This window comes from Clupea harengus, chromosome 18, assembly GCF_900700415.2.
Source record: "Clupea harengus chromosome 18, Ch_v2.0.2, whole genome shotgun sequence".
In the NCBI taxonomy this organism is placed as follows: domain Eukaryota; kingdom Metazoa; phylum Chordata; class Actinopteri; order Clupeiformes; family Clupeidae; genus Clupea; species Clupea harengus.
The window spans coordinates 1,512,412-1,535,533 of NC_045169.1; the positions used below are offsets into that span (position 1 = coordinate 1,512,412).

At 45.6% G+C, this 23,122-nt stretch overlaps 1 protein-coding gene across 1 annotated transcript in view; it reads left to right on the forward strand.

The window, feature by feature from the left end:
• zanl (zonadhesin, like) overlaps positions 1-23,122 on the forward strand; it is a 51,022-nt gene that overhangs the window by 22,970 nt on the left and 4,930 nt on the right. Inside the window, 41 exon segments of the mRNA XM_042710507.1 lie at positions 766-1,010; positions 1,249-1,397; positions 1,619-1,747; positions 1,873-2,011; positions 2,108-2,249; positions 2,348-2,547; positions 2,786-2,924; positions 3,095-3,211; positions 3,921-4,114; positions 4,299-4,440; positions 5,288-5,532; positions 5,928-6,076; positions 6,168-6,296; positions 6,679-6,817; positions 6,935-7,076; positions 7,282-7,478; positions 7,592-7,730; positions 7,980-8,096; positions 8,448-8,572; positions 9,422-9,567; positions 9,759-9,902; positions 10,336-10,443; positions 10,589-10,758; positions 11,241-11,443; positions 11,986-12,127; positions 12,231-12,478; positions 12,811-12,988; positions 13,159-13,267; positions 13,361-13,455; positions 13,580-13,756; positions 14,361-14,563; positions 15,125-15,269; positions 17,077-17,318; positions 17,714-17,878; positions 18,131-18,258; positions 19,492-19,763; positions 20,225-20,430; positions 20,851-20,995; positions 21,200-21,447; positions 21,937-22,066; positions 22,670-22,871. Of these exon segments, the coding sequence (XP_042566441.1) occupies positions 766-1,010; positions 1,249-1,397; positions 1,619-1,747; positions 1,873-2,011; positions 2,108-2,249; positions 2,348-2,547; positions 2,786-2,924; positions 3,095-3,211; positions 3,921-4,114; positions 4,299-4,440; positions 5,288-5,532; positions 5,928-6,076; positions 6,168-6,296; positions 6,679-6,817; positions 6,935-7,076; positions 7,282-7,478; positions 7,592-7,730; positions 7,980-8,096; positions 8,448-8,572; positions 9,422-9,567; positions 9,759-9,902; positions 10,336-10,443; positions 10,589-10,758; positions 11,241-11,443; positions 11,986-12,127; positions 12,231-12,478; positions 12,811-12,988; positions 13,159-13,267; positions 13,361-13,455; positions 13,580-13,756; positions 14,361-14,563; positions 15,125-15,269; positions 17,077-17,318; positions 17,714-17,878; positions 18,131-18,258; positions 19,492-19,763; positions 20,225-20,430; positions 20,851-20,995; positions 21,200-21,447; positions 21,937-22,066; positions 22,670-22,871 (6,784 nt within the window).

Sequence of the window (23,122 nt, forward strand, 5' to 3'; positions counted from 1 at the left end):
CTAAAATAACCTTTTAGTTTTCCTGAAGTATTCAGTACAAAACATACTTTCTGATATGAGTTTTTAAAGTGTGCTCACACTTACATGTCACATTGTGAACTAACCCATCTCTCTCATACTAGTGCCTCTCCATCTGTTACTTCCTGTCTGTCTCACCCCTTGTCTTTGACTTTCTCCATCCAGTGAAGTGCCCCCCTAATTCGGAGTATTTGGAGTGTGGTCCATCATGTGTTCCCAGCTGTCAGAACCCCACCATGAACTCCACTAACTGCACTGGGCCCTGTGTCAGCGGCTGTTTCTGTAGACCAGGTTTTGTGCTGTCAGGGAACCGGTGTGTTCCTGTTGACAAGTGTGGCTGTCTGGATGACAACAACAACTATTATGAGGTATAAACAAGACAAAAAATAATCTGCTTTTTTTGGTCCTTCAACTGTCTTTGGATTTTGGTATCACTGAAAGAAAATGAAACCAATGAAATCACTGTAATTATTTTCTATCAGCCTGGAGAGATTGTCTTTGGAGATGGCTGCTCTAAGCTGTGTCGCTGTGCTGGAAACTACACGCTTGCCTGTGTGGACAACAGCTGTGCTCCCACAGAGGAGTGCCGAGAGGTCAATGGTGTCCCTGGATGTTATCCTCAAGGTAGTTTCTTAACAGGAGATCTCTCTCTCACACTTTGCAAGGGACTTCAGGTCAGGAACCCATTAGCCTTGAGGTTGATGTTTTTTGTATGATATTCATGAATGTGCTGGTTTTTACCCACAGCCACCTCCACCTGCATTGCCTCTGGTGATCCTCACTACACCACCTTTGATAAGCGGAAGTATAACTTCATGGGCAACTGCACGTATCTGATGTCCAAACCATGCAACACGACCAGTGTGCCACACTATGAGGTCCACGTGTCCAATGAGAACCGGCACAACAACAAGAGAATCAGCTATGTATCAGCAGTGCATGTCTACGTCCATGGAATGACAGTGTCCATACTTAAAGGAGGAACCGTGCGGGTAAGAAGAAAGGGGAGGAGAGAACACTACCATAGAATGTGAAATCAGTGTAGAAAACTGCCACTGGCTCACAAATATACATCAAAATATTCACACAGATCTTTTAAGGTCCAGTGTATAAACTTCTTCAACTAATAGTTTTAATTTCTAAACTTTGAAGAAATATTTATTGTTAGGTTGATCTTATTTTCTTCACTGCAACATCTTTTGTGATGTCTTGCCTCTGTGTATCCCTCAGATCAATGGGATCAATGTGAACCTGCCTGTGAATCCAGCTTCAGATGTTTCTGTCTACAAGTCTGGAAAACATTACACAGTGGCCATGAGTTTTGGAGTGACTGTTCGTTACGATGGCAACCACTTCATGGACATCAAAGTCATTGCAGCGTGAGTCACCTGCAGTAGTTCTATGTGTAGCAGTTTGGTTAGCTGTTCATTTCAGCACTGATTTGGTGCAGTCAGATTTAGAGGCACTGTTCCCTTTAACACCATCAATTTAACACTGTTAAAGTCGTGGTGGTCCAAGCATGTAGTCTTCTTTTGAGCTATGTAATTGTAGTTGTGTTGTTTGTTGTTTCACTTGATGAGTTTAATGTTTGTTTACACAGCTACAAAGACAAGCTGTGTGGCTTGTGTGGAGATTATGATGGGAACTCCAAGGATGATTTCCGTACTCCCTCTGGCGAACTCGTGACAAGTCCAAATGACTTTGGAAATAGCTGGAACTCTGACCCAGAGTAAGATGTGATGAAACACACAACACAATATCTGCATGCTAATATGCTTCATCCTATACACATATGGAAGCACCCAACCCTGGGCATATATCCAAAATGATGATTTTTCTTTTCTTTTCATTCAGGTGCAACAAGCAGCCAGTTCTGCCTGTCCCTGGTTGTACACCAGTGGAACAGGATAAATATGAGTCTCCTGCCTTCTGTGGAATCATACTGGACAGCAAAGGCCCATTTGCAGTGTGCCACCCCAGGGTCAATCCCAATGTGAGTTACAAATGTGCACATTATAAAATATAATTTATTCTGAAGGATTTTTTTGTATTACCACTAATGCTTCTTCTGTGTTGTGATCTGCCTCAGAGTTTCTTCAAGGACTGCATGTTTGACCTGTGTGAACTGGATGGACTACAGTCTGCCCTGTGTGAGTCCATAGAGGCTTATGTGAACGAGTGTCAGGATCGTGGAGTCACCATCGGTTCCTGGAGGAACACCACCTTCTGCCGTGAGTCTCTTACTACCTCCCTCGGCTGTATGGTGATGCTACACATTCATTCACTCTGCTAAGTAATAACCATTTTCTATTGTGTTTCCTCCCAAAAGCCCTGACCTGTCCTACCAACAGCCACTTTGAGTCCTGTGCTCCACCCTGCCAGCCCTCCTGTGTCCCACCTACCCCAGCGCAATGTAGCGGACCATGTGCAGAGGGGTGTGTGTGTGACCCGGGATACGTCCTCAGTGCTGGCAAGTGTGTCAGGAGCGACACCTGTGGATGCAAACACACCAATGGACAGTACTACCAGGTTTGTTAGCCGATGTCATTATTAAAGACCAGGAGTGTGTGTGCAGCTATGTGACTGACTTATACAATTCGTGTTGTTTTCTTATTAGTGAGTATTCATATTAGTCGTCATTCTACATTTCCAAAATAGACATTATTCTTCTCTTCTCTTTTCAGCTTATGTGTGTGTGTATAGTAGACTGTAAAGCTTGGAGATCCGTTATAAATTTGCTTTTTCTCTCTGCTATTGTCATTGAAAGCCCGGAGAGGAGTTCTACACCACAGACTGTGATCTGAAGTGCAGATGCAATCCTCCCTTCGTCAGCTGCAGTAGTGGAGAGTGCCCCCCTTCACAGGAGTGCAACATTCAGGGAGGACTTCTGGGCTGCTACCCAATAGGTGAATATTGCTTTACTTATTTAATGATTTAGCTTAGTTATTGTTTTACAATGAATAAAATCTTTTTAAACTTTCGAAAATGAAGCACATCATATTTCTACCATTGCAAATGTTAAGGTCTTGTGTACCGGAGAACTGAATGTAATTCGCTGTACTTTCACATTTCCCAGCCACTACACCCAGACCAACAACCCCCAGACCTTCCACACCTCGCCCATCAACACCAAAACCATCAACACCAAAGCCAACGACACCAAAGCCAACTACTCCTGCAACAACAACTCCAGGTTTGTCATACATCTGTGGTCCATTCTGATGAAGTTTGCAGGGCTTCAAACCTATTTGTAGACCTCTGCAGAATTACTTCATGAAGTGTTCAGTACAAAAACAAATTTTCTGATATGAATTCAGCAAGTGGTTCATACATGGACCCTTACGAAGAACAAACCAATAGCTAATTTCTCAATTCATCAATAACCTGAAAGGAGCCTTTTTCAGTATCTTAAAGTAACACTATGCAACAATTTGACACTTTTTGAGGTATGGTTTTATAGGCAACTAGTTTTGGTACCATCCTCAAATTCATTTTGATAACATATGGTCATGTGAAGGACAGATAAACACCTGTGGCTTTCCCACTAGCCATCCAGGATATGCACTATGTAGTTCTGTGTTCCGGGCTGGAACACTCTGCAATAATGGAAGAAAAGCTTACACAGCATGATATTGCCAGCTTTACTGCCAGAAGACACCAGTTAGTGTGTTGGCAAGCTTCTATTAGTGCCAACTGGGCTGTTTGCAAGGTTTTTGCATGCCTTTTAGGTAGTTAGCTTGCTAGTTTTGGAACAGAACTACTTATTGCTGCTTTAAGTCTTGGTAGATTAGTATGTCCTCTACATATGTGAACTTTCACACTTCTCTCTTTCTCTTTCTGTCTCCCTCACTCTCTGCCCCACACACATACACATCTACGTCCTCTCCTGTTCTACCTCCCAGCCAAGTGTCCACCTAATGCGGAGTACATTGAGTGTGGTCCAGCCTGTATCCCCAGCTGTAGGGAGCCTTCCACAAACTGCACTGGCTCTTGTATCAGCGGATGTTTCTGTAAGCCAGGCTTTCTCTTCCGCGGCCGACGTTGCGTGCCCGTTGAGAAGTGCGGCTGTCTAGACACTGATAACAACTACTATGAGGTATGAACTGTCTCTTCGTCAGAGAAGTTTGAGTAAAATTACATATTAGTATTCATTGTTACACTTGTTCTCTATTGCTCGTGGCTTGATTGTTCTCTCCCTTGTACGTCGCTTTGGACAAAAGCGTCAGCTAAATGACTAAATGTAAATGTAAATATGAACATGTTATTCTCCTCCCTCTTAGCCTGGGGAGATTATCTTTGGGGATGGCTGCTCTAAGCTGTGTCGCTGTGCTGGAAACTACACTCTTGACTGTGTGGACAACAGCTGCGATCCCACAGAGGAGTGCCGAGAAGTCAGTGGAGTCCATGGCTGCTATCCCAAAGGTAGGTGTCATTACTCAAATGAGAGTTTCGTTTACTCAAAAAATATATGAGAGCAAAAACACGAGTGCCTTCATAAATGCTTTATTGCATAGCCACAGACTTTAAGGGTCCGCTGGGCCTGATTTTGTCTGCAAATAGCAGAGGTTGTTTGAGAGCCAAACCACAAGGACCTTAACTATTTCTGAAAATAACAGTAACTATTATTCTTTGTGTCTTGTTTTTTGAATCGGTAAAACAATAGATAAGTCACACATTTTGAGGTTACATTCCTCTAACGCAGGTCCAGACTGTGAATAAACTAATACTTTCCATGAGTTCATGGACATGACCCCTTTGTGTGGTCAGAGCAAGCTATTTAACCATCCATTGTTCCCTTTTCTCCTATCCACAAATTGAAGTTAAGAGTGTAGAGGGACTTCTAAGGTTCAGGAGGGAACTTAAAGGGGTTGTTCACCCAAGAATGACACTCCTGTCACTCCCTATATGTCAGTTTTCATAAATATTTGCTTGTAAATACTAAATGAAATGAGTTGTCCCCGCAATATCAGTAAACAAAAAACATCTGGCCACCATTCACTTCTGTATTATAGGAAAAGAGTGACGCTCTAAATAAGAGACTACATGCCTTCTAAATAACCCTGGTGATCCACAGAAAAGATAGCTAATGCTGAACATGAAGAAGAGCAGATGATGACAACGTGTAGAAGTGTAGAAACAAGTGTAGAAACGGCCCCAATGCAGTTGGAGACATCATCTGGAGGTCGCCGGGCAAACTAGAGTTTCTCATGCTTGTCACGTTTCCCTTCAGTGGTTCGTACTGAACTCCTGTGTTTGTTTTCACCCACAGGCACCTCCACCTGCATTGCCTCCAGTGATCCCCACTACACCACCTTTGATAAGCGGAAGTATGACTTCATGGGCAACTGCACGTATCTGATGTCCAAACCGTGCAACACGACCAGTGTGCCACACTACGAGGTCCACGTGACCAATAAGAACCGGCTCAACAATTACAAAATCAGCTACGTGGATTCTGTGCACGTCCGCGTCAATGGTGTGACTGTGTCCATTCGGAACGGAGGAACTGTGCAGGTGAGGTGGAGACAAAAGAAAAGGATCGCGTAGACCGTAGAGGGAGAGGAAGGACGGAGTGTGGCCATTCTTTAACATATATGAATATGTTTTGGTTCATTTTCATGAGAGCAATGATTTATGATATGCTCTTTCCTCAAGCAGCAGTGGTTGATTGTTTACACCTAACATGGAGTAATTCCCCATGATATATGTTTTACCCAATATCCTTCTGGGTGTCTCGTCAATATATGTTCATAATGTCCTCACCCAGGTCATTTGGCATGTCTTTATGAAGTAGTTCTCTAATTTCTATTTAGTAGGGGTTCAACACTATTTAGACAAAATAGGAGTAGTCCAAATTGTAAAGTGTGTCTGCTTGTGTCCTCACTGTTTTCTTTCTGTGTATCCCCCAGCTCAATGGAACCAATGTGAACCTGCCTGTGAATCCAGCTCCAGGCGTTTCTGTCTACAAGTCTGGAAGACATTACACAGTGGCCATGAGTTTTGGAGTGACTGTTCGTTATGATGGCAACCACTTCATGGACATCAAAGTGATTGCAGAGTAAGTGAAAACAGTCAAAGCTGTTCAAAATTCAAATGTTTAGTGACGGATTAGTCACAGTGCTGTATAATACCTTATTATCATTTTGCAGTTATAAGGACAAGGTGTGTGGATTGTGTGGAGATTACAATGGAGACGCCAAGGACGATTTCCGCACTCCTTCTGGCCATCTGGCCACCAGCCCAGTGGAGTTTGGGGACAGCTGGAACACTGACTCTAAGTAAGACATCATACTCACACTCTCTCAGTTACTACATGCACACACTCTCACAGTTACTATAGAAACACTGACTCTGAGTAAGACATGATACACACACTCTCTCAGTTACTATAGAAACACACTCTCTCAGTTACTACACACACACACTCTCACAGTTACTATAGAAACACTGACTCTGAGTAAGACATGATACACACACTCTCACAGTTACTACATGAACACTGACTGTCTGCGCTTACTCAAGTATATCTGCCCCCAAATAATAATGGTGGTGTGTTGGTGGTAAATAAATTCATTAAAATGGTGGTATATAAATGAATAAAATAGGGAATCAAATGCACGGAAGGAGAGATCCTTAACGTCACTGTTTCATGATCATCAGATGCAACAAGAAACCTGATGAAGTTATTCCAGGATGCACAGATGATGAACAGGATAAATATGAGTCTCCTGCCTTCTGTGGAATCATACTGGACAGCAAAGGCCCATTTGCAGTGTGCCACCCCAGGATCAATCCCAATGTGAGTTACACACTAAATATGAATTGTTCATTAGGAATATGGATGGGAAAGCCCAGTGTATGGAATATGGATCTCTGATTGCTGTACTAAAATGTAACACTAAATGTTGTTTTCCAGAGTTTCTTCAAGGACTGCATGTTTGACCTGTGTGAACTGGATGGACAACAGTCTGCCCTGTGTGAGTCCATAGAGGCTTATGTGAACGAGTGTCAGGATCGTGGAGTCACCATCGGTTCCTGGAGGAACACCACCTTCTGCCGTGAGTATCACCATCAGATCAGCTACCATGGCACAGAAATGTAAAAATAATACTAGTATAGTCTCTGAGCAACCTGTCATTTGAAGCCGGGTACTAGTTTAGCTGGAAGCACATTAGACTCCTTGTAAGACAGATAGACTCTACTGTGTGTTAGTGGGAAAAAAAGGATGAATCTAACATATTTATGTTCCTTTGACCCAAACAGCTCTAAAATGCGCCACCAACAGTCACTTTGAGGCCTGTGCTTCACCCTGCCAGCCTTCCTGTGTCAAGCCGTCTCCAGGGCAATGCAATGGCACCTGTGCGGAGGGGTGTGTGTGTGACCCAGGATATGTGCTCAGCGCTGACAAGTGTATCAGGAACGACACCTGTGGTTGTGAGTCCAATGGATTGTACTATGAGGTGTGTGATTTCCCTATATCTGTTGTTGCCTACAATATAAACTCTACCCATCCATCTACAGTGTTTTTAAAATGTCAATTGATATTTAATAATAATGTTCCTTATTGTGTCAGTCCGGGGAGGAATTCTACTCTAAGGATTGCAAGCAGAAGTGCAAGTGCAACTCCCCTAATGTCACCTGTGAGGCCACCGAATGTCCCCCAATGCAGCAGTGTGGGGTGCAGGGAGGAGTGCTTGGCTGTTACCCTGTAGGTGAGTGTCACGCCAAGCTTGTGTCGGGGACTGAGGTGCTTTACCTGTATGTTCAGTGTTACATGAAGTTGTGTCCCGTGGAATCCAACTTTATCCCGTTTTAATTCCATCCATGCTGTCACTGCTTAAGGGTCTCCTAACTGTTAATGTCATGTTTAGAGACACATTTACAATTTCACTAACTAGGCAGGCATAACGCCAACGTTGCCCATTGGCCTTCACTCAGACGATATATGGGTTCTTTCTCAGGTTTTGAAGACTGCACGATCTCAGGAGACCCGCACTACAACACCTTTGACGACAAGTTCTATTCCTTCATGGGCACCTGCACATACACTCTGGCACGGACCTGCAAGAACAACACAGGTAACGTGGGGACTCCTGGGGGATGGAAATCAGAGCAAGGATGTCACCTCCCTAGCCCTCCCACCTCAATAAAAGACCATTATGGTGAACTGGATTATAGACCAGTACAGACCAAACGAAATTGCAAATAGCTTTTTGTTGTGCTTGGACCTCTGTTTTGCCTTCCAAATACTCTCACTGTTTTAAGGTCACTTTTGCTATAGTTTAACTGGCTGTAAATTCATGAGATAAACAAAGGCAGCAATCTGGTGAGAAAAAGTAGTTGGGAGGTTCTGAAGTCCACCATCAGGTTGGGGCCATCCCCTGTTCGCTCAGTGAGACTCATCACACACTGCCACTCTTGGGTTCCAGGACCGTGGTTCTCAGTGGAGGCCAAGAACGAAGAGAGAGGCGTGTCGGGGGTCTCCTACCTCAAGAAGCTCTATGTGACGGTCAATGGTGTCACTGTGACCATGATGAAGGCCAGGAGAATGCTGGTAAGCTGATGGAACAGATCCAATATTTGCATTAACATTGTGTTCTAAGCACTAAGTCCTGAATTATCTAGAAGGGGTTATTTCAGAGATTCCTTAAAAGCTCCCCCGCATCTATACGTTGATTAAATAAAACAACTTCCATATCCTCCAACACACATACACACAAACACACACGCACATACACACACACACACACACACACACACACACACACGTACACAAACACACACACACACATACACAAACACACCACACACACACACACACACACACACACACACACATACACAAACACACACAAACACACACACACATACACACACACACACACACACACACACACATACACACACACACATACACACACACACACACACACACACACACACACACACACACACACACACACATACACATACACACACACACACACACACACACACACACAAATACACATCTGCATGATTACATTTTTTTCCCCATCTCACAACCTCTAAATAATCTCAGGATTAGTGAGACATATCTCCTACATCTGTCTCCTCTTTCAACAACTTGATTCATTCATCCCTTCATCCACATCCGCACCTCCACACAGACCAAATCTATTTCAATCGTTCCTGGCCGTGTCATAACATGCTCTCCTTGAGTGCCCTTCTTCTGCTCTTTAATCTCCAACGGGGATCAGGGGGGCTTCCCTCAAGGCCTGTTGTCTTATCTCTGAACAGAGAAGCAATTTACTTTCATTGCTCTATAGGTATTGACATTTGACCCCATTTGACCCCATTTGACCTCCTTATCTCACTCTCCCTATTCCTGTCTTCTCTTCCCCTTCTCTCTCTCGTGGTGTAGGTGGGCGGCCGTAGAGTGGCCCTTCCGCACTCTCCATCTCCCCTCATGTCTCTGTCCCTGGCTGGACAGTACATCACGCTCCAGACCACCTTCGGCCTCAAGGTGCGCTGGGATGGCAACCACTATGCTCAAATTACTGTGCCCAGGTGAGGAAACAAACACTGACCATTCATACTCAGTTCTTACAGAACCTGGGCGTTGGCTGGTGTGTCTTTAGGTCGAATACTTTCCCTCACTGATAATCCTCACTGGCCTTCCTGCTCATCTGTCTTATTTCTCTCTCTCTCTCTCTTTGTCTTTCTTTCTTTCTTCATCCCTCTGTCTCTAACCCTCTCAGCACATATCACGACCAGATGTGCGGCCTGTGCGGTGACTTTGATGGTAACCCTGGCAATGACCTAACCAAGCCAGATGGCACACAAGCTGAAAACACAGATCAGTTCGGGAACAGTTGGCAGACAGATGAGGACGAGGATGATGTGTGAGTGTACATCTTCTCGTTCGCTGTGCTATGTCTTACACGGAGAGAGGCCAGACTGTTAAGGCCCAGGATAAAAAGTAATACTCGACTGAGTTAGGACATGCTAAATAAAATGTAGATTTTACAATATTATGTGTCATCATTGTTATACAGAATTCTGTTCTGAGCAGCAGCTATTACCAGTTTGTACTTAAGGCATGCTTTTCAAATAGTATCAATGTTGCACAAGTGGTACACAACAATCTTGTGCAAGAAGCAGAAAACATTGTATCTTGAGAGGAAAACTTGACAGTTAGTCTTCAATGCTAAATACATTTTAGTGGCTCATTAGAGTCTGGTAATATACCATTCCCCTACACTGCTTTGTTTTTTTGTATGTTATTGTTGATCATGTATTAGTCAGAATAATGTGATGCCAACTTGTGTTGAATAGGTGCAAGCCTGATGTGACCCCTGACCCTCCATGCAAACCAGAGCTGGAGGCCATAGTGACCAACCCTGCAAACTGTGGCAAGCTCAACGACACCACAGGCCCCTTCAGGTGAGCAGACATCCATCAGTCAGATACCCAGATGCCCAGATGCTGTGTTACTGGCAGACAGACACTAGTGTTTGACTCTCTGCCTGTGTGTGTTGGCCTATCTCCCTCATTATCTGTGTTTCTTTCGCACCCCTCGTCTGCCCAGAGATTGCATAAAGGTGGTGAATCCACTGCCCTTCTTCCAGAGCTGTGTGTTTGACATGTGCCGTTACGAGGGCCTGCAAGAGGCTCTGTGTCAACAGCTGCAGGTCTACACTGACGTCTGCCTGGGTGCAGGAGCACCCGTGCACCAGTGGAGGGAGCCAAACTTCTGTCGTGAGTCTTCCTCTCGGTCTCTTTCTGACCCATATACACACACACATAGCAAAACATACAGCCATGACAGTCATGTAGACTAAAGCATCCAAATGTTAACTAATGAAGACATTCACAGAGACACAAAGGCTGTGTCCAAACACACACACACACACACACACACATCACACACACACACACACGCACACACACACACACACGCACACGCACACACACACGCACACGCACACGCACACAAACACGCACACACACACATCACACACACACACACACACACGCACACGCACACGCACACACACACACACGCACACACACACACACACAGTATTCCACACTGAAACACACTGAAGATATACAGTTAACTAACACTCAAGGCAAAATGCAGGAGACAGTTTCTCGCTAGAGTGCAACACACCCTTCACATTGCTTTGTGTTCAAAACACCCCGCTTGTGTTTCCTTCCCTGCCCTTCTCCCTCCGCAGCACTGAACTGCCCCCCGGACAGCCACTACAGCCTGTGCGTGAGCGCCTGTCCGGAGACGTGTCTGGGGGTCAGCGGGCCCCCAGGATGTGGCGCTAAATGTGTGGAGGGCTGCCAGTGTAACCCCGGCTTTGTGCTGAGCGACGAGCAGTGTGTCCCGCTCAAGGACTGCGGCTGTGTGGATCCTCAAGGCTCATATCACCCTGTGAGTCTCTGACACTGCTTGTGTGTGTGTGTGTGTGTGTTTGTGTGTGTGTGAGAGAGAGAGAGGGAGAGAGAGAGAGACTCTCTAGTTCAAAATATAAAAATTTCAGATTTTTTAGTTAAGACTGTTTATTCACAATATTTCATATTCAATTCATAATACAAAATGATATTTAACATATACAATTCATTACATGTATATATATATACATATGAAGCATATACATGGAATGTACAATACTACGATATGAATAATATGTCTGGCTCAGCTACTTTTGAGAACAGCTGAATGAATTTAGGTTTAACTTTAACTATGGGTCTTTCCCCTGCGGTTACCCATAAAGCCATTTACAAGGCTTCTGTTTCCACGCCTCGCCAAGAGACTTCTGAGGTGGCAAGGCCAACTAAACTCTTTCACAGGCTCAGGGAACAAGACCTCTTCCTGGTGTTGGAGGGTTGAAGCGGAGTCCAATTCCTTACCCAGGGCAGTGTGGCGAGAAGAGACTCACTCTGGTGTGTGTGTGTGTGTGTGTTTGTCTCCAGGCCAACGAGAGCTGGTACCTGGAGGGCTGTACGCAGCAGTGTGTGTGCTCTGGTGGCGGGGTGATCGAATGCCGCAACACCACCTGCGCCCCCACCGAGAAATGCCAGCTGCAGGATGGGGAATATGGCTGCCAACCACTGGGTACGATCACTGAGCTGATAACGGATGTTATCATTTTGCCTGAAAGTTTTGAAATCCACCGTATTGTCAGTGTGGTGACTCGAATCTTCTGTTTTGGCTGTAGGTAAGGGAACGTGTTCAGTGTCTGGAGATCCCCACTACACCTCCTTCGATAAGAAAACCCATCACTTCATGGGCTCCTGTTCCTACACCTTAACCAAACCATGCAACGAGACCTCTGGCTTGCCGTACTTCACTGTTGAGACTCAGAATGAGCACAGGGGCAGCAATAGGAAAGTGTCCTATGTCCGTGCCGTGGTCATTAATGTTTACGGCCAGCGCGTCATCCTGGAGAGAGGCCGTAAAGTCCAGGTGAGTTCCTCTCAGCTTTGAACAGCATATATACTAACGGGCGCTCTCAAAGCAAAGCAATTGGAGATTAAAGGCGAGTGAAAATGACCACCTGAACCACCTGAACCACTTTCTCAAATGAGAGTGTAGTGAGACACCTCTTTTACTGGACACAGTATCTAGCCACTGCTACTTTGCCTGCAGATATAGATTTATAGCATATCGTTTTAACAAACATGTAGGTTCTTGTGTCCCAGAGGTTTACACTAACGGCGGCTCTAGAGCGTTCTGTTTCATCCATCAAGACCAGGAGCAGTTGAGTGAAGTGTTCTGTGTGCTCTCGTCTGCTACAGGTGAACGGTTTCAGGGTCACACCACCGGTCACCCTCGATGGGAGTGTGAAGATCTACTTGAGTGGGAAATTTGTGGTTCTGGAAACTGAGTTTGGTCTGCGCGTGCGCTTCGATGGCAACCACCACGCCGACGTCACCCTGCCTTCCTCCTACAGTGGCCTCCTGTGTGGGATGTGCGGTAAGGATCATGGGTTGAGGGCTAGCACCTCAGCAGGTTTCCAGAATGTCCCATGGTATACCAGTAATTAAGTCAGAATGTTCCATGGTATACCAGTAATTAAGTCAACGTGGTTCAACCTCCGACAGCCCACATATCACTGACATGCCTCTGTGCTTTTTTCCCCAAAGGAAACTATAACGGGAATTCCGGAGACGACAACCTCAAACCAGACGGCCGCCCCGCAGTCAGCACCAACGCGCTGGGAGAGAGCTGGCAGGTCCATGATGACAGGCCAGAGTGAGTGGTACCTCTCTTAAGGAATCCCAATTGAAAATGATTCAATTCTAATCTTTTCTCCAAATCACCATTTGAACCTCTCTCTTTCCACAGCTGTACTCATGATGGCGGTATAGACGACTGCGATGATAAGATCGAGAGCGAAGCCCAGAAGCCCACCAGCTGTGGCATGATCACAGACCCCAATGGTGCGATGGCTGTTCACGCACTCACACCGACTACTGCATGCCAGTGGTGCTGTATCCCACCAGTCCTCGTGTCCATGACTGTCCAAGAGTTAAGCAGATCTGTGTGTGTGTCTCCTCCTTCTAGGCATCTTTAAGCCTTGCCACGCTGTGGTGCCCCCCTCGCCCTACTTTGAGAACTGTGTGTATGACCAGTGTGGCACAGGCGGAAGTACAGTGGCCCTGTGCCAGTCTCTGGAGTCTTACGCTGACATGTGTGCCCAGGCTGGGGTGTCCATCCCCTGGAGGAAAGACACCTTCTGTCGTAAGTGCTCCTTGTACCATAGCAAGAGAGTGTGTGTGTGTGTGTGTGTGTGTGTGTGTGTGTGTGTGTGTGTGTGTGTGTGTGTGTGTGTGAGAGAGAGAGAGAGAGAGAGAGAGAGAAGAGAGAGAGAGAGAGAGAGGGAGGGAGATGAGAAGCAGAACCCCAGGGCATACTGTAAATCTGTCTTGAAGTCTTTAGTTCTAACGCACCCGTTGACTAGCGAGAGGCTTGCTGGGGCCTGTCTGAGAGCTCTTGGCCTCAGGAACGCTCTGAACCCAGACAGCCTGATTTCTGACTGCCTTTTGATTTATTGATTTACTGATTTACTGATTTATTGCTCACTGCTCTCTTTGTTCTTTCCTCAAACCCTTCCCTTTCCATTATCTTCTCCTCCTTCTATTCTGTATCGGTTTCTTTCTATCTTCATCTCCTCTTTATTGTCTCTCTATCCTCTTTTCCTTTGTATTCCTCCTCCTGACCTTTCTTTTCCCTCTCCCTTTTTCTGTGTCTATATCTGTATTTTCTGTCTGCCTCTCTCTCTCTCTTTCTCTCTTTCCCTTTCTTCCTCTCTCTCTCTCTCTCTCTCTCTCTCTCTCTGCCGCAGCTCTGAAGTGCCCTGCTGGCAGTCACTATGAGTCATGTGGCCCAGCCTGCCCCCCCAGCTGCCAGGATCTGGGTTCGTCTGCCACATGCACTGAGCCGTGTGTGGAGGGCTGTGTGTGTGACGGTGAGCTTGTGCTCAGTGGTGACAAGTGTGTGCCCTTCAACCAGTGTGGCTGTACCGACAAGGACAACAACTACCGACCGGTATGGCCCAGCTCTTATTGGCATCTGTGGTTTTGTGTGCGTGTGCGTGTGTGCGTGTGTGTGTGTGTGTGTGTGTGTGTGTGTGTGTGTGTGTGTGTGTGTGTGTGTGTGTGTGTGTGTGTGTGTGTGTGTGTGTGTGTGGGTGTGTGTGTGTGGGTGTGTATGTGTGTGTATTTAAGTGTGTGTGTGTGTGTGTGTGTGTGTGTATGTGTGTGTGTGTGTATTTGTGTGTGTGTGAGAGAGAGAGAAAACAGTCCAAATCAACTGCAGTTCACTATCAGCATGGATTTTTTCCTGAGGAGAGTTTCTTGTCCTTCTGGAATAATGCTGACTGTGTTGTTTGCCAGTTAAGGGCCTGCATGGTTGAGTTGGTTCAATTTCATTATTGTGCTTTACCTACAACTAATGTGTTCTGACATGTTCAAATCAGCTTCTCACACTGTGTGCGTCTGTGTGTGTTTCTGTGTGTGTGTGTGTGTGTGTGTGTGTGTGTGTGTGTGTGTGTGTGTGTGTGTACGTGTGTGTGTGTGTGTGTGTGTGTGTGTGTGTGCGTGTGTTCAGGTGGGAGACAGCTGGTTCACTACTAAGGACTGCTCCGAGCGCTGTGTCTGTGGGCCGTTTAACAACGTCACCTGCGAGCCTTGGCAGTGCAGCCCAGCCCAGGAGTGTAAGGTCTACGATGGCCAACTGGCCTGTCACTCAAGTGGTAAGGCCTTTTTCTGATTGGCTTTAGCAGTTATCAAATTCAACTCTTAAGTTAGTTTTGACATAGGTTTGCATGTTTTCTGACGATGATTGCAAGGGTTATTACTCGGCGTGATCTTATTTGATTATTGGAGTAATGTGGTGAGGTAATGGATTGACAGATTAATTAGGGATGAATTGATCCTTAACCTAATACATGTAATTACTGGGTCAGGTAATGTTGTTCTTATTTCTACAGCACATGTGGCCTTATATTTTGTTCATAAGGAAGCCACCCAAGTTGGCCATAAGTTCGGTCAACATGGTCTCTCGGTTGTCAGTGATGATGTGTTCCTGGTCTGCTCATACAAGGCCCCATCTTAAATGGAATGTAGACATCTTGACACTGTTTATAAATACCAAGAGAAGTGCACGTATCCTGGGAATTTGTTCAATTTCGATTGTTTTTGAAAAGGTGTCCTGATGTGATGACAGTTTAAATAGACAGTGATTTCCTGATTCAGATTGGAGGTTCCTGTGCAGATGGTTCTGTTCCATGGTACTCTGGGCACATGGTTCTGTTCCATGGTACTCTGGGTTCTGTTCCATGGTACTCTGGGCACATGGTTCTGTTTTATGGTACTCTAGGCACATGGTTCTGTTCGTACTCTAGGCACATGGTTGAGTTCTATGGTACTCTAGGCACATGGTTCTGTGGTACTCTAGGCACATGGTTCTGTTCTGTTCGTACACTGGGCACATGGTTCTGTTCTATGGTACTCTGGGCACATGGTTCTGTTCCATGGTACTCTGGGCACATGGGATTCTAATCAACACCTAGATCTGAGAGAGATCTCACCTGCATTGTTCAGTGCCAGACAATGAAAGCCACATACAGTAGATCTGTATATATATAATAATGTTGCGACGGCTCTCTGCTCTGGTGTTGACTCAATATGAACTCTTTGTGTGTGAGCCGTATGAACACACCAAGGTGACACAGAGGTCATGCCGTGTGCGCACATTTTTACTATTATCACCAAAACACACAAGACTGATGCAAGGGACTGATAGGCATTCGGGTGTAGTCCAGGAGCGGTTACTGATTATGGGACCTTAAATTGTCCTTTATCCTCTCCATTATCAGCTAATCTGATGTGGTGATAAGGTGCGTTATTGTTGCTTCAACTTGAACTAAGCCCTGCACTGTGCACACCAAGCATGACTGCAATGTTTAGTTTGGTTGTCCTTTGTACAGTGTAAACTTAAAATGTATCAGTTTCCATGTAGATGGTGAAGAAAGATATAGCATTTACAACCCACTTACTACTCACTAAAAAATATGATCTGCTATCTGCTATCTGCTATCTGCCGCTGCATATATAGAATAAGACACATACTGTACATATGTTGGCCTGTGATACATCATACTCACAATATGTGTTTATTTATCATGTACATATAGAATAAGACACATACTGTACATATGTAGGCCTGTGATACATCATACTCACTATATGTGTTTATTTATCATGTACATATAGAATAAGACACATACTGTACATATGTAGGCCTGTGATACATCATACTCACAATATGTGTTTATTTACCATGTACATATAGAATAAGACACATACTGTACATATGTAGGCCTGTGATACATCATACTCACAATATGTGTTTATTTATCATGTACATATAGAATAAGACACATACTGTACATATGTAGGCCTGTGATACATGTCTCAGTATATGTGTTTATTTACCAGAGGTTGCCTTGGTTTTAGTTGCATGCCAACAGCGTGACGGTTTGACTTCCACATTCACAGGTGTGGGGGTGTGCCATGTGGCTGGAGACCCCCACTACTATACCTTCGATGGCATCATGCACACGTACATGGGCACCTGCACCTACACACTGGTGTCCATCTGCAACAGCACCCAGGTCACGCCCTTCACCATCGTGGCCAAGAACGAGGAGCGCGGCCAGCCGGAGGCGTCGTACGTGCGCTCCATCACCATCTACCTGCCCGGAGCTAACGTCACCCTCAGCAAGAGCGGCCGAGTGCTGGTGAGAAAAGTGGATTGATGGACCATGCCTTTTAATATGCAGTACTTGGAGCATTATAAAATGAAACCAACCCATATAAAAGCACTATCTGAAAGTCTCATACATCTTGCAACTGAATTCCACACTGCATTCTGCATTGTGTCTATTCATTTTGTATTTAGACAAAACATTATTTAAAGGGTTAATCAATTATTCCAATAGTTATTCCAATAATCTTCAAGCCCCAATCACCCATATTGGGACTGGGAGTCTCCGTCTTATAAAATAATGTTACTTATGTTTTAATATGGTGACACACAATGGCCTAATCTCAAGACTATACATCACAGTACATGATACACAGTGTGTTGGAGGAGTGGTTCTGGAACGTCACCCTGTCTTCCTTCCTCCTGCAGCTGAATGGGCGGCGGGTGCGTACCCCTCTGACCATCACCGGGGCGGATGCTCGCGTGTACACCAGCGGCGTCTACACGGTGTTGGACACCGGCTTCGGCCTCATTGTGAAGTTTGATGGCGTACATCACCTGGAGATCACCGTGCCAGGGGACTACTTTGATAAGGTAAGATAGCATCACGCTAGTTCCACACTTCTTTCTTACTGGACGGCAAAACACATGATAGTGTTTCACCAAGAAAGTGTTTCTTTCTCAACAAACACAACATTAAACTGTTTATATGATTACAAAGTGTGAAAACTAAAATAAAAACAACACGGATTGAATTTGAATTGAAAGAATTCCCAGGTACAACCCAAATATTGTAAATATTGTAAATATTGTCTTTTGCTGTGCACTCTGTACCTCCTCTTTTAGGTTTGTGGCATGTGTGGAAACTACAACGGCAAGCCATCGGACGATAACCTGATGCCTGATGGCCGCCCGGCCAAAGACGTCATCGAGCTGGGCAATAGCTGGAAGTCTGAGGGAGACAGTGATCCCGGGTAAGCGCTGCTCTGAGCCTGCCCCGAACACAACACTCACTGGCCAGCCTCTACTGTGCAGCAAACTGGGCACGACTCGTGTTACAAGCGTCAGGGACTCGCAATAGCGCAGCATTGTGTCTAGAGGGGACAGCACTTCAAAGGGGGAAAAGTTACCTTGGGGCTTGTGTTACCTCCTGCTGTGCCAGGGACAATGAGTGTCATTCACTAGCAAGTGCAGGGAAACCTTTGTGTTCCCTTTGGATCAGTAATATCACGCCTGATCCAGGAAAATATGTGAGTCAGACGACCTTTGTCGGAATGAATCAAGATGGTTCTTTTTTGGAATGTGTGTGTTGATTTGTGTGTTTTTGCGGGGTATGTGAGTGTATGTGTTTGTGTCTCTGTGTGTGTGTGTGAGAAAGATATTAAAAGGTATGGTTTGGGAATCAAATCAGGGTAGCAAACAAGGAGCAACTGTATACGCAAGCCGTTTTAATATCCACCATTTTAGGATGACCCCCAAAGGATTTCTTTTAGCACATTAGTGTTTGTCAACACCTGTCCAGAGAGTGTGGCTTAATCCCCCTGTTATGTCTACATTTTGTGTTTGGTGTCAGATTGATCCAAACAGCTTAATATTACTTTGAATGAGACCAAACATTTAAACACCCCCTATAAGGCCAGTTTATATATGTCATAGTACATTCACTCTACATGACTCCTATGAAATACAGAGAAAGCCGTGTGTGAATGGACTTTTATACGCATCTCTTCCACATATTTTGTCATTCATTCATATATATAAAGGAAACGTAATGTTCTCTAGACCAGAAGTAGGCAGAATCAGATTCAAAAGCTATATATATCTATAGCTGTTTAATCCGATATGTATATATAATAGCAATTTAATCTGGACTAGAGTACATAAAGTTTCATTTTATTTCAACAAATCAAAGAAAACATTGGAATTCATGGCAAAGCATCAGCACTAAAAGGGAGTTTATTTTACAGAAGATGTCATAACAACCCTGAACACTAGGGCAAATAACCCCAAACATCACTGAGGTGCTGTGCTGTACGGAGTTTGGGAGTTTGGAACCTCTCCACTTAATTAATGTCATGCCTATCACATCTCCTCATAGGTACCAAAGGAAATACCAAAGGACAATTGACGCCCCAGTTTCTGTAGTTCCGTCTGGTTCTTACCCGTTCCTTCAGTTGTCCTTGACGTGTTCTCTGCCTCCTCCTCAGCTGTCAGCCAGACCTGCGTCCTGACGTGCACCCAGACTGCACCTCCTCGGAGGAGGCCAGCTTTGAGGCTCAGTGCTCCAGCGTCATCATGTCAGACAAGTTCAAGCCGTGCCACTCCGTGTTGCCACCCCAGCCTTTCATCGGCAACTGCTTGTACGACATGTGCGAGTACGACGGCATGCAGGCCACTCTGTGTGACAATGTGGAGGCCTACGCCCAGGCCTGCCAGAGTTCCGGCGTCACCATCAGCTGGAGGAACAACACCTTCTGCCGTGAGTCAGGGGGGTAGCGGGGCAACAAAGGATCGAGGGCAGAAGGAGAGGAGGATCGAGGGCAGAAATAGGTTCAGAGGGGAAGTTAAGGAATTGGAGGAGCATTGAATTGCAAGGCGATTGCCTGAATGTGTGTCTCAGCTATGTGGGGTATGATAAGATAAGATAAGATAAACTTGTATTAATCCCGTGAGGGAAATTCAGTTGTCATAGCAGCAAGGTAGTAGGAATAGGAATCAAGTCTCATAATCATCAAAAAAAAAAAAAAATGAATACAAATTGAATAAGAATAAAATAAATAGATAAAATAAATAGACAACATAGCTATCTATGATGAGTAGATGAGTGGACAGTGTACTGATGATACAGATAGGGACCCATTTGGAGTGTTTGGTCTTTAGTCTAAAGGCTTTAGTCTCCCTCCTGTCTAACGTCTCTCTGTGTGTCTCTGTCCCCCGCAGCTCTCCCGTGTCCTCCAAACAGCTACTACTCCGACTGCACCCCCCCCTGCCCCCCCACGTGTGCCGACCTCTTCCCCATATTCTGCCCGCAGCCGTCCACCCAGTGCGTGGAGGGCTGCATGTGTGACGCTGGCTTCGTCCTCAGCGATGGCAAGTGTGTGTCCATGGCCAACTGTGGCTGCCTGGACGTCGGAGAGTATCATGACGTGAGTGTTTAGTGCTCTACCAGTATGCCCACACACACTATATGCCCATGCATCACCCCGTGGCATTCATCAGGGCACTCACACACTTAGATCTGCTAGCTCTCAGACACTCAACTTGCTGAGGTCCGTGTGCAAACAGCTGTGATTCCGCTGAGGTTGTGTATACCTGTGTAGGCGGTACGGAGCATAAAAGCCCACACACTTCCACATTTAACACCACACTGAATCAACAGGAAGAAACCAGACTTTCTTGTTGCTGTTCTGGCTCTTGACTTATGCAATGAAACCCCTGAACCCAATGAACTCAATAAAAAGAGGCCTGATTAATACCCTGGCTTAATCAGATTGCTGCCACAGCCCTTGATAGATAAGTGGTGGCTATTTCAAGGGTGCTGGTGCTGATGAAGTCTTTGGTCTCAGGTGGGAGACACATGGGTCACAGACTACTGTGCCCAGAAGTGCAGCTGTACCGTGGGAGGGAGTGTGAGATGCCAGGATTTCAAGTGCAACGACAAGTCCATCTGCACCCTGGATAAAGATGGCGAGAGATACTGCAAGCCAGAGAGTAAGTCTAAACACACACACACACACACACTTTTGACACACACACTTTCATACAAATGTAATTACATAACACTCACACTCCTCACCTCTCTCGGGTTTACAGTCCTGGTCTGTGTTTGAGTCTGTGTGTAATCTGAGACCGTGTTGGCAGTCGTTATGTTCTGTTTAAAGAAAGATTATTTCTGTGTTTTCCCCGCGTCCCCAGGGTTTGATAAGTGCTCCATTTCTGGGGATCCACACTACCGGACCTTTGACAACCTCAACCACCACTATCAGGGCCCATACACCTACGTCCTGACTCAAGGTCACGACCTGACCAGCTCGCAGGAGCCCCTGGTGGTGCGTGGCAAGAACGCACGGCGCGGAGGCAACCGGCGGGTGTCCTTCCTTCATGAGGTCTACGTGGACGTTTACGACATCAGTATCCGTCTGCTGCAGAAAAAGATTCTCCTGGTGAGAGAACATTCTGGACATTCAGGACAGTTAGCCTTTTCCATAAAAAGAATATTTGCCTAGCAACAATCCTTTTTAATAGTCAGGACCATTCATCTCACTGCTGATGTATGACAACTGAGATATCACTATGGCAAAATCTGAAACCACTGACAGAGCAAGCCCCATCAAGGTCATGTTTCATTGCTCAAAGGCATCGATATACATATCTGCAGATTAGCTTAAACTGATCTGACATATCCTTGGTTTTGTTTTCTTACAGGATGATGTTTTTTAAATCTGTTGTTTTTGTGTCAAATGTAATTAGATGAATATATTATAAAGCTTTTCCAAGCTCTCTGGAGGAAGCAGCTCTGAGAAAGAGAACATTCCACACCACACCACACATGTACACGATAATGAAGTATTGACATCATAGTGGATATTTTAGAAATGTCATGAATACAGATAAAAAAATACATTTCCCAATGTCCTCCTGTCTGTCGATAGGTCAATGGAGAGAGAGTGGTTCCTCCTCTGAGCCCTAAACAGGGCCTGAACATCGCCATGAACTCCCGCTTCCTCCAGGTCTCCACTGACTTTGGCCTCACAGTTCGCTTTGATGGCAACAGCCAAGCAGGTGAGGAACACACATATGCGCACACACAAAGAGTATGGAAATATGAGTATGCAAAATCCCATACATCCACTCCTATGCAGACACACAGGGACACAAACACAAATTCATTTCCACTCAGAAAATTCAAATACCTGCCACACCTATACCTTTAGGTTGCTCCTACCACACCTATACCTTTGGGTTGTTATTGTTCCAGTTCACTTAGAAAAGCAGGTTTTAGAAGCAACAAGCAGCAGTAATGGTGTTGGTGTCCTAGACGGCTGGCCCAGATCCAGCTCAATCCCAGATAGCGGCCCAGAAAGCGCTGACGCAGATCTGGCGTCAGCCGTACGCACTGGAAAGGACGTGCACTAATCTGCCTAGGTTTAATCTGACCAGACCCACTGCTCTCAGGGACTTCCCTTAGCCACTATGCTAGCGCAGACGTTGTTGGTGTTTGTTTGCTATTGTAACAAGCTGTGAGTTCGCTGATCCACAGCAGCGTCTGCCAGCGCGAGCAAACTGCAGCAGTGAAAGTTTGTTTTCTGTGCCTGTTTGCTGCTGCGCCCTCCCTCCACGACCACTGACCGACGCACAAACCTTCTCTCCCCCTTCTCCTCTCAGAGGTGATCCTGCCAAGCACGTACAGGGCACAGGTGCGTGGCCTGTGCGGCAATTACGATGGGCGCAGCAATAACGAGTACATGAAGCCTGACGGCAGCCTGACGCGCAACATCAACCAGTTTGGTGACAGCTGGCGTGTGAACGACAGGTCGGGCGCGAGAATTCACACATCAGACTTGTCTGAGCGAGTGCACCTGCACAGGTGAGAAACTGAAATGGAAACCTCAATGTCACGGGAAGGGAGACTATGTATGTCCCGTTGTTTATGGTTCAGAGATCAACTGTCAACACATCCTTACCTCTCCCTCTTGCCATTTGTTTTGTCCTTGTCCTTACTTTCATCACCATCTCACAATGCGTCTCTCTCTCTCTCTCTCTCTCTCTCTCTCTCTCTCTTCTGTCTCACCCTCTCTCTCTTCTGTCTCACCCTCCCTCTCTCTCTCTCTCTCTCTT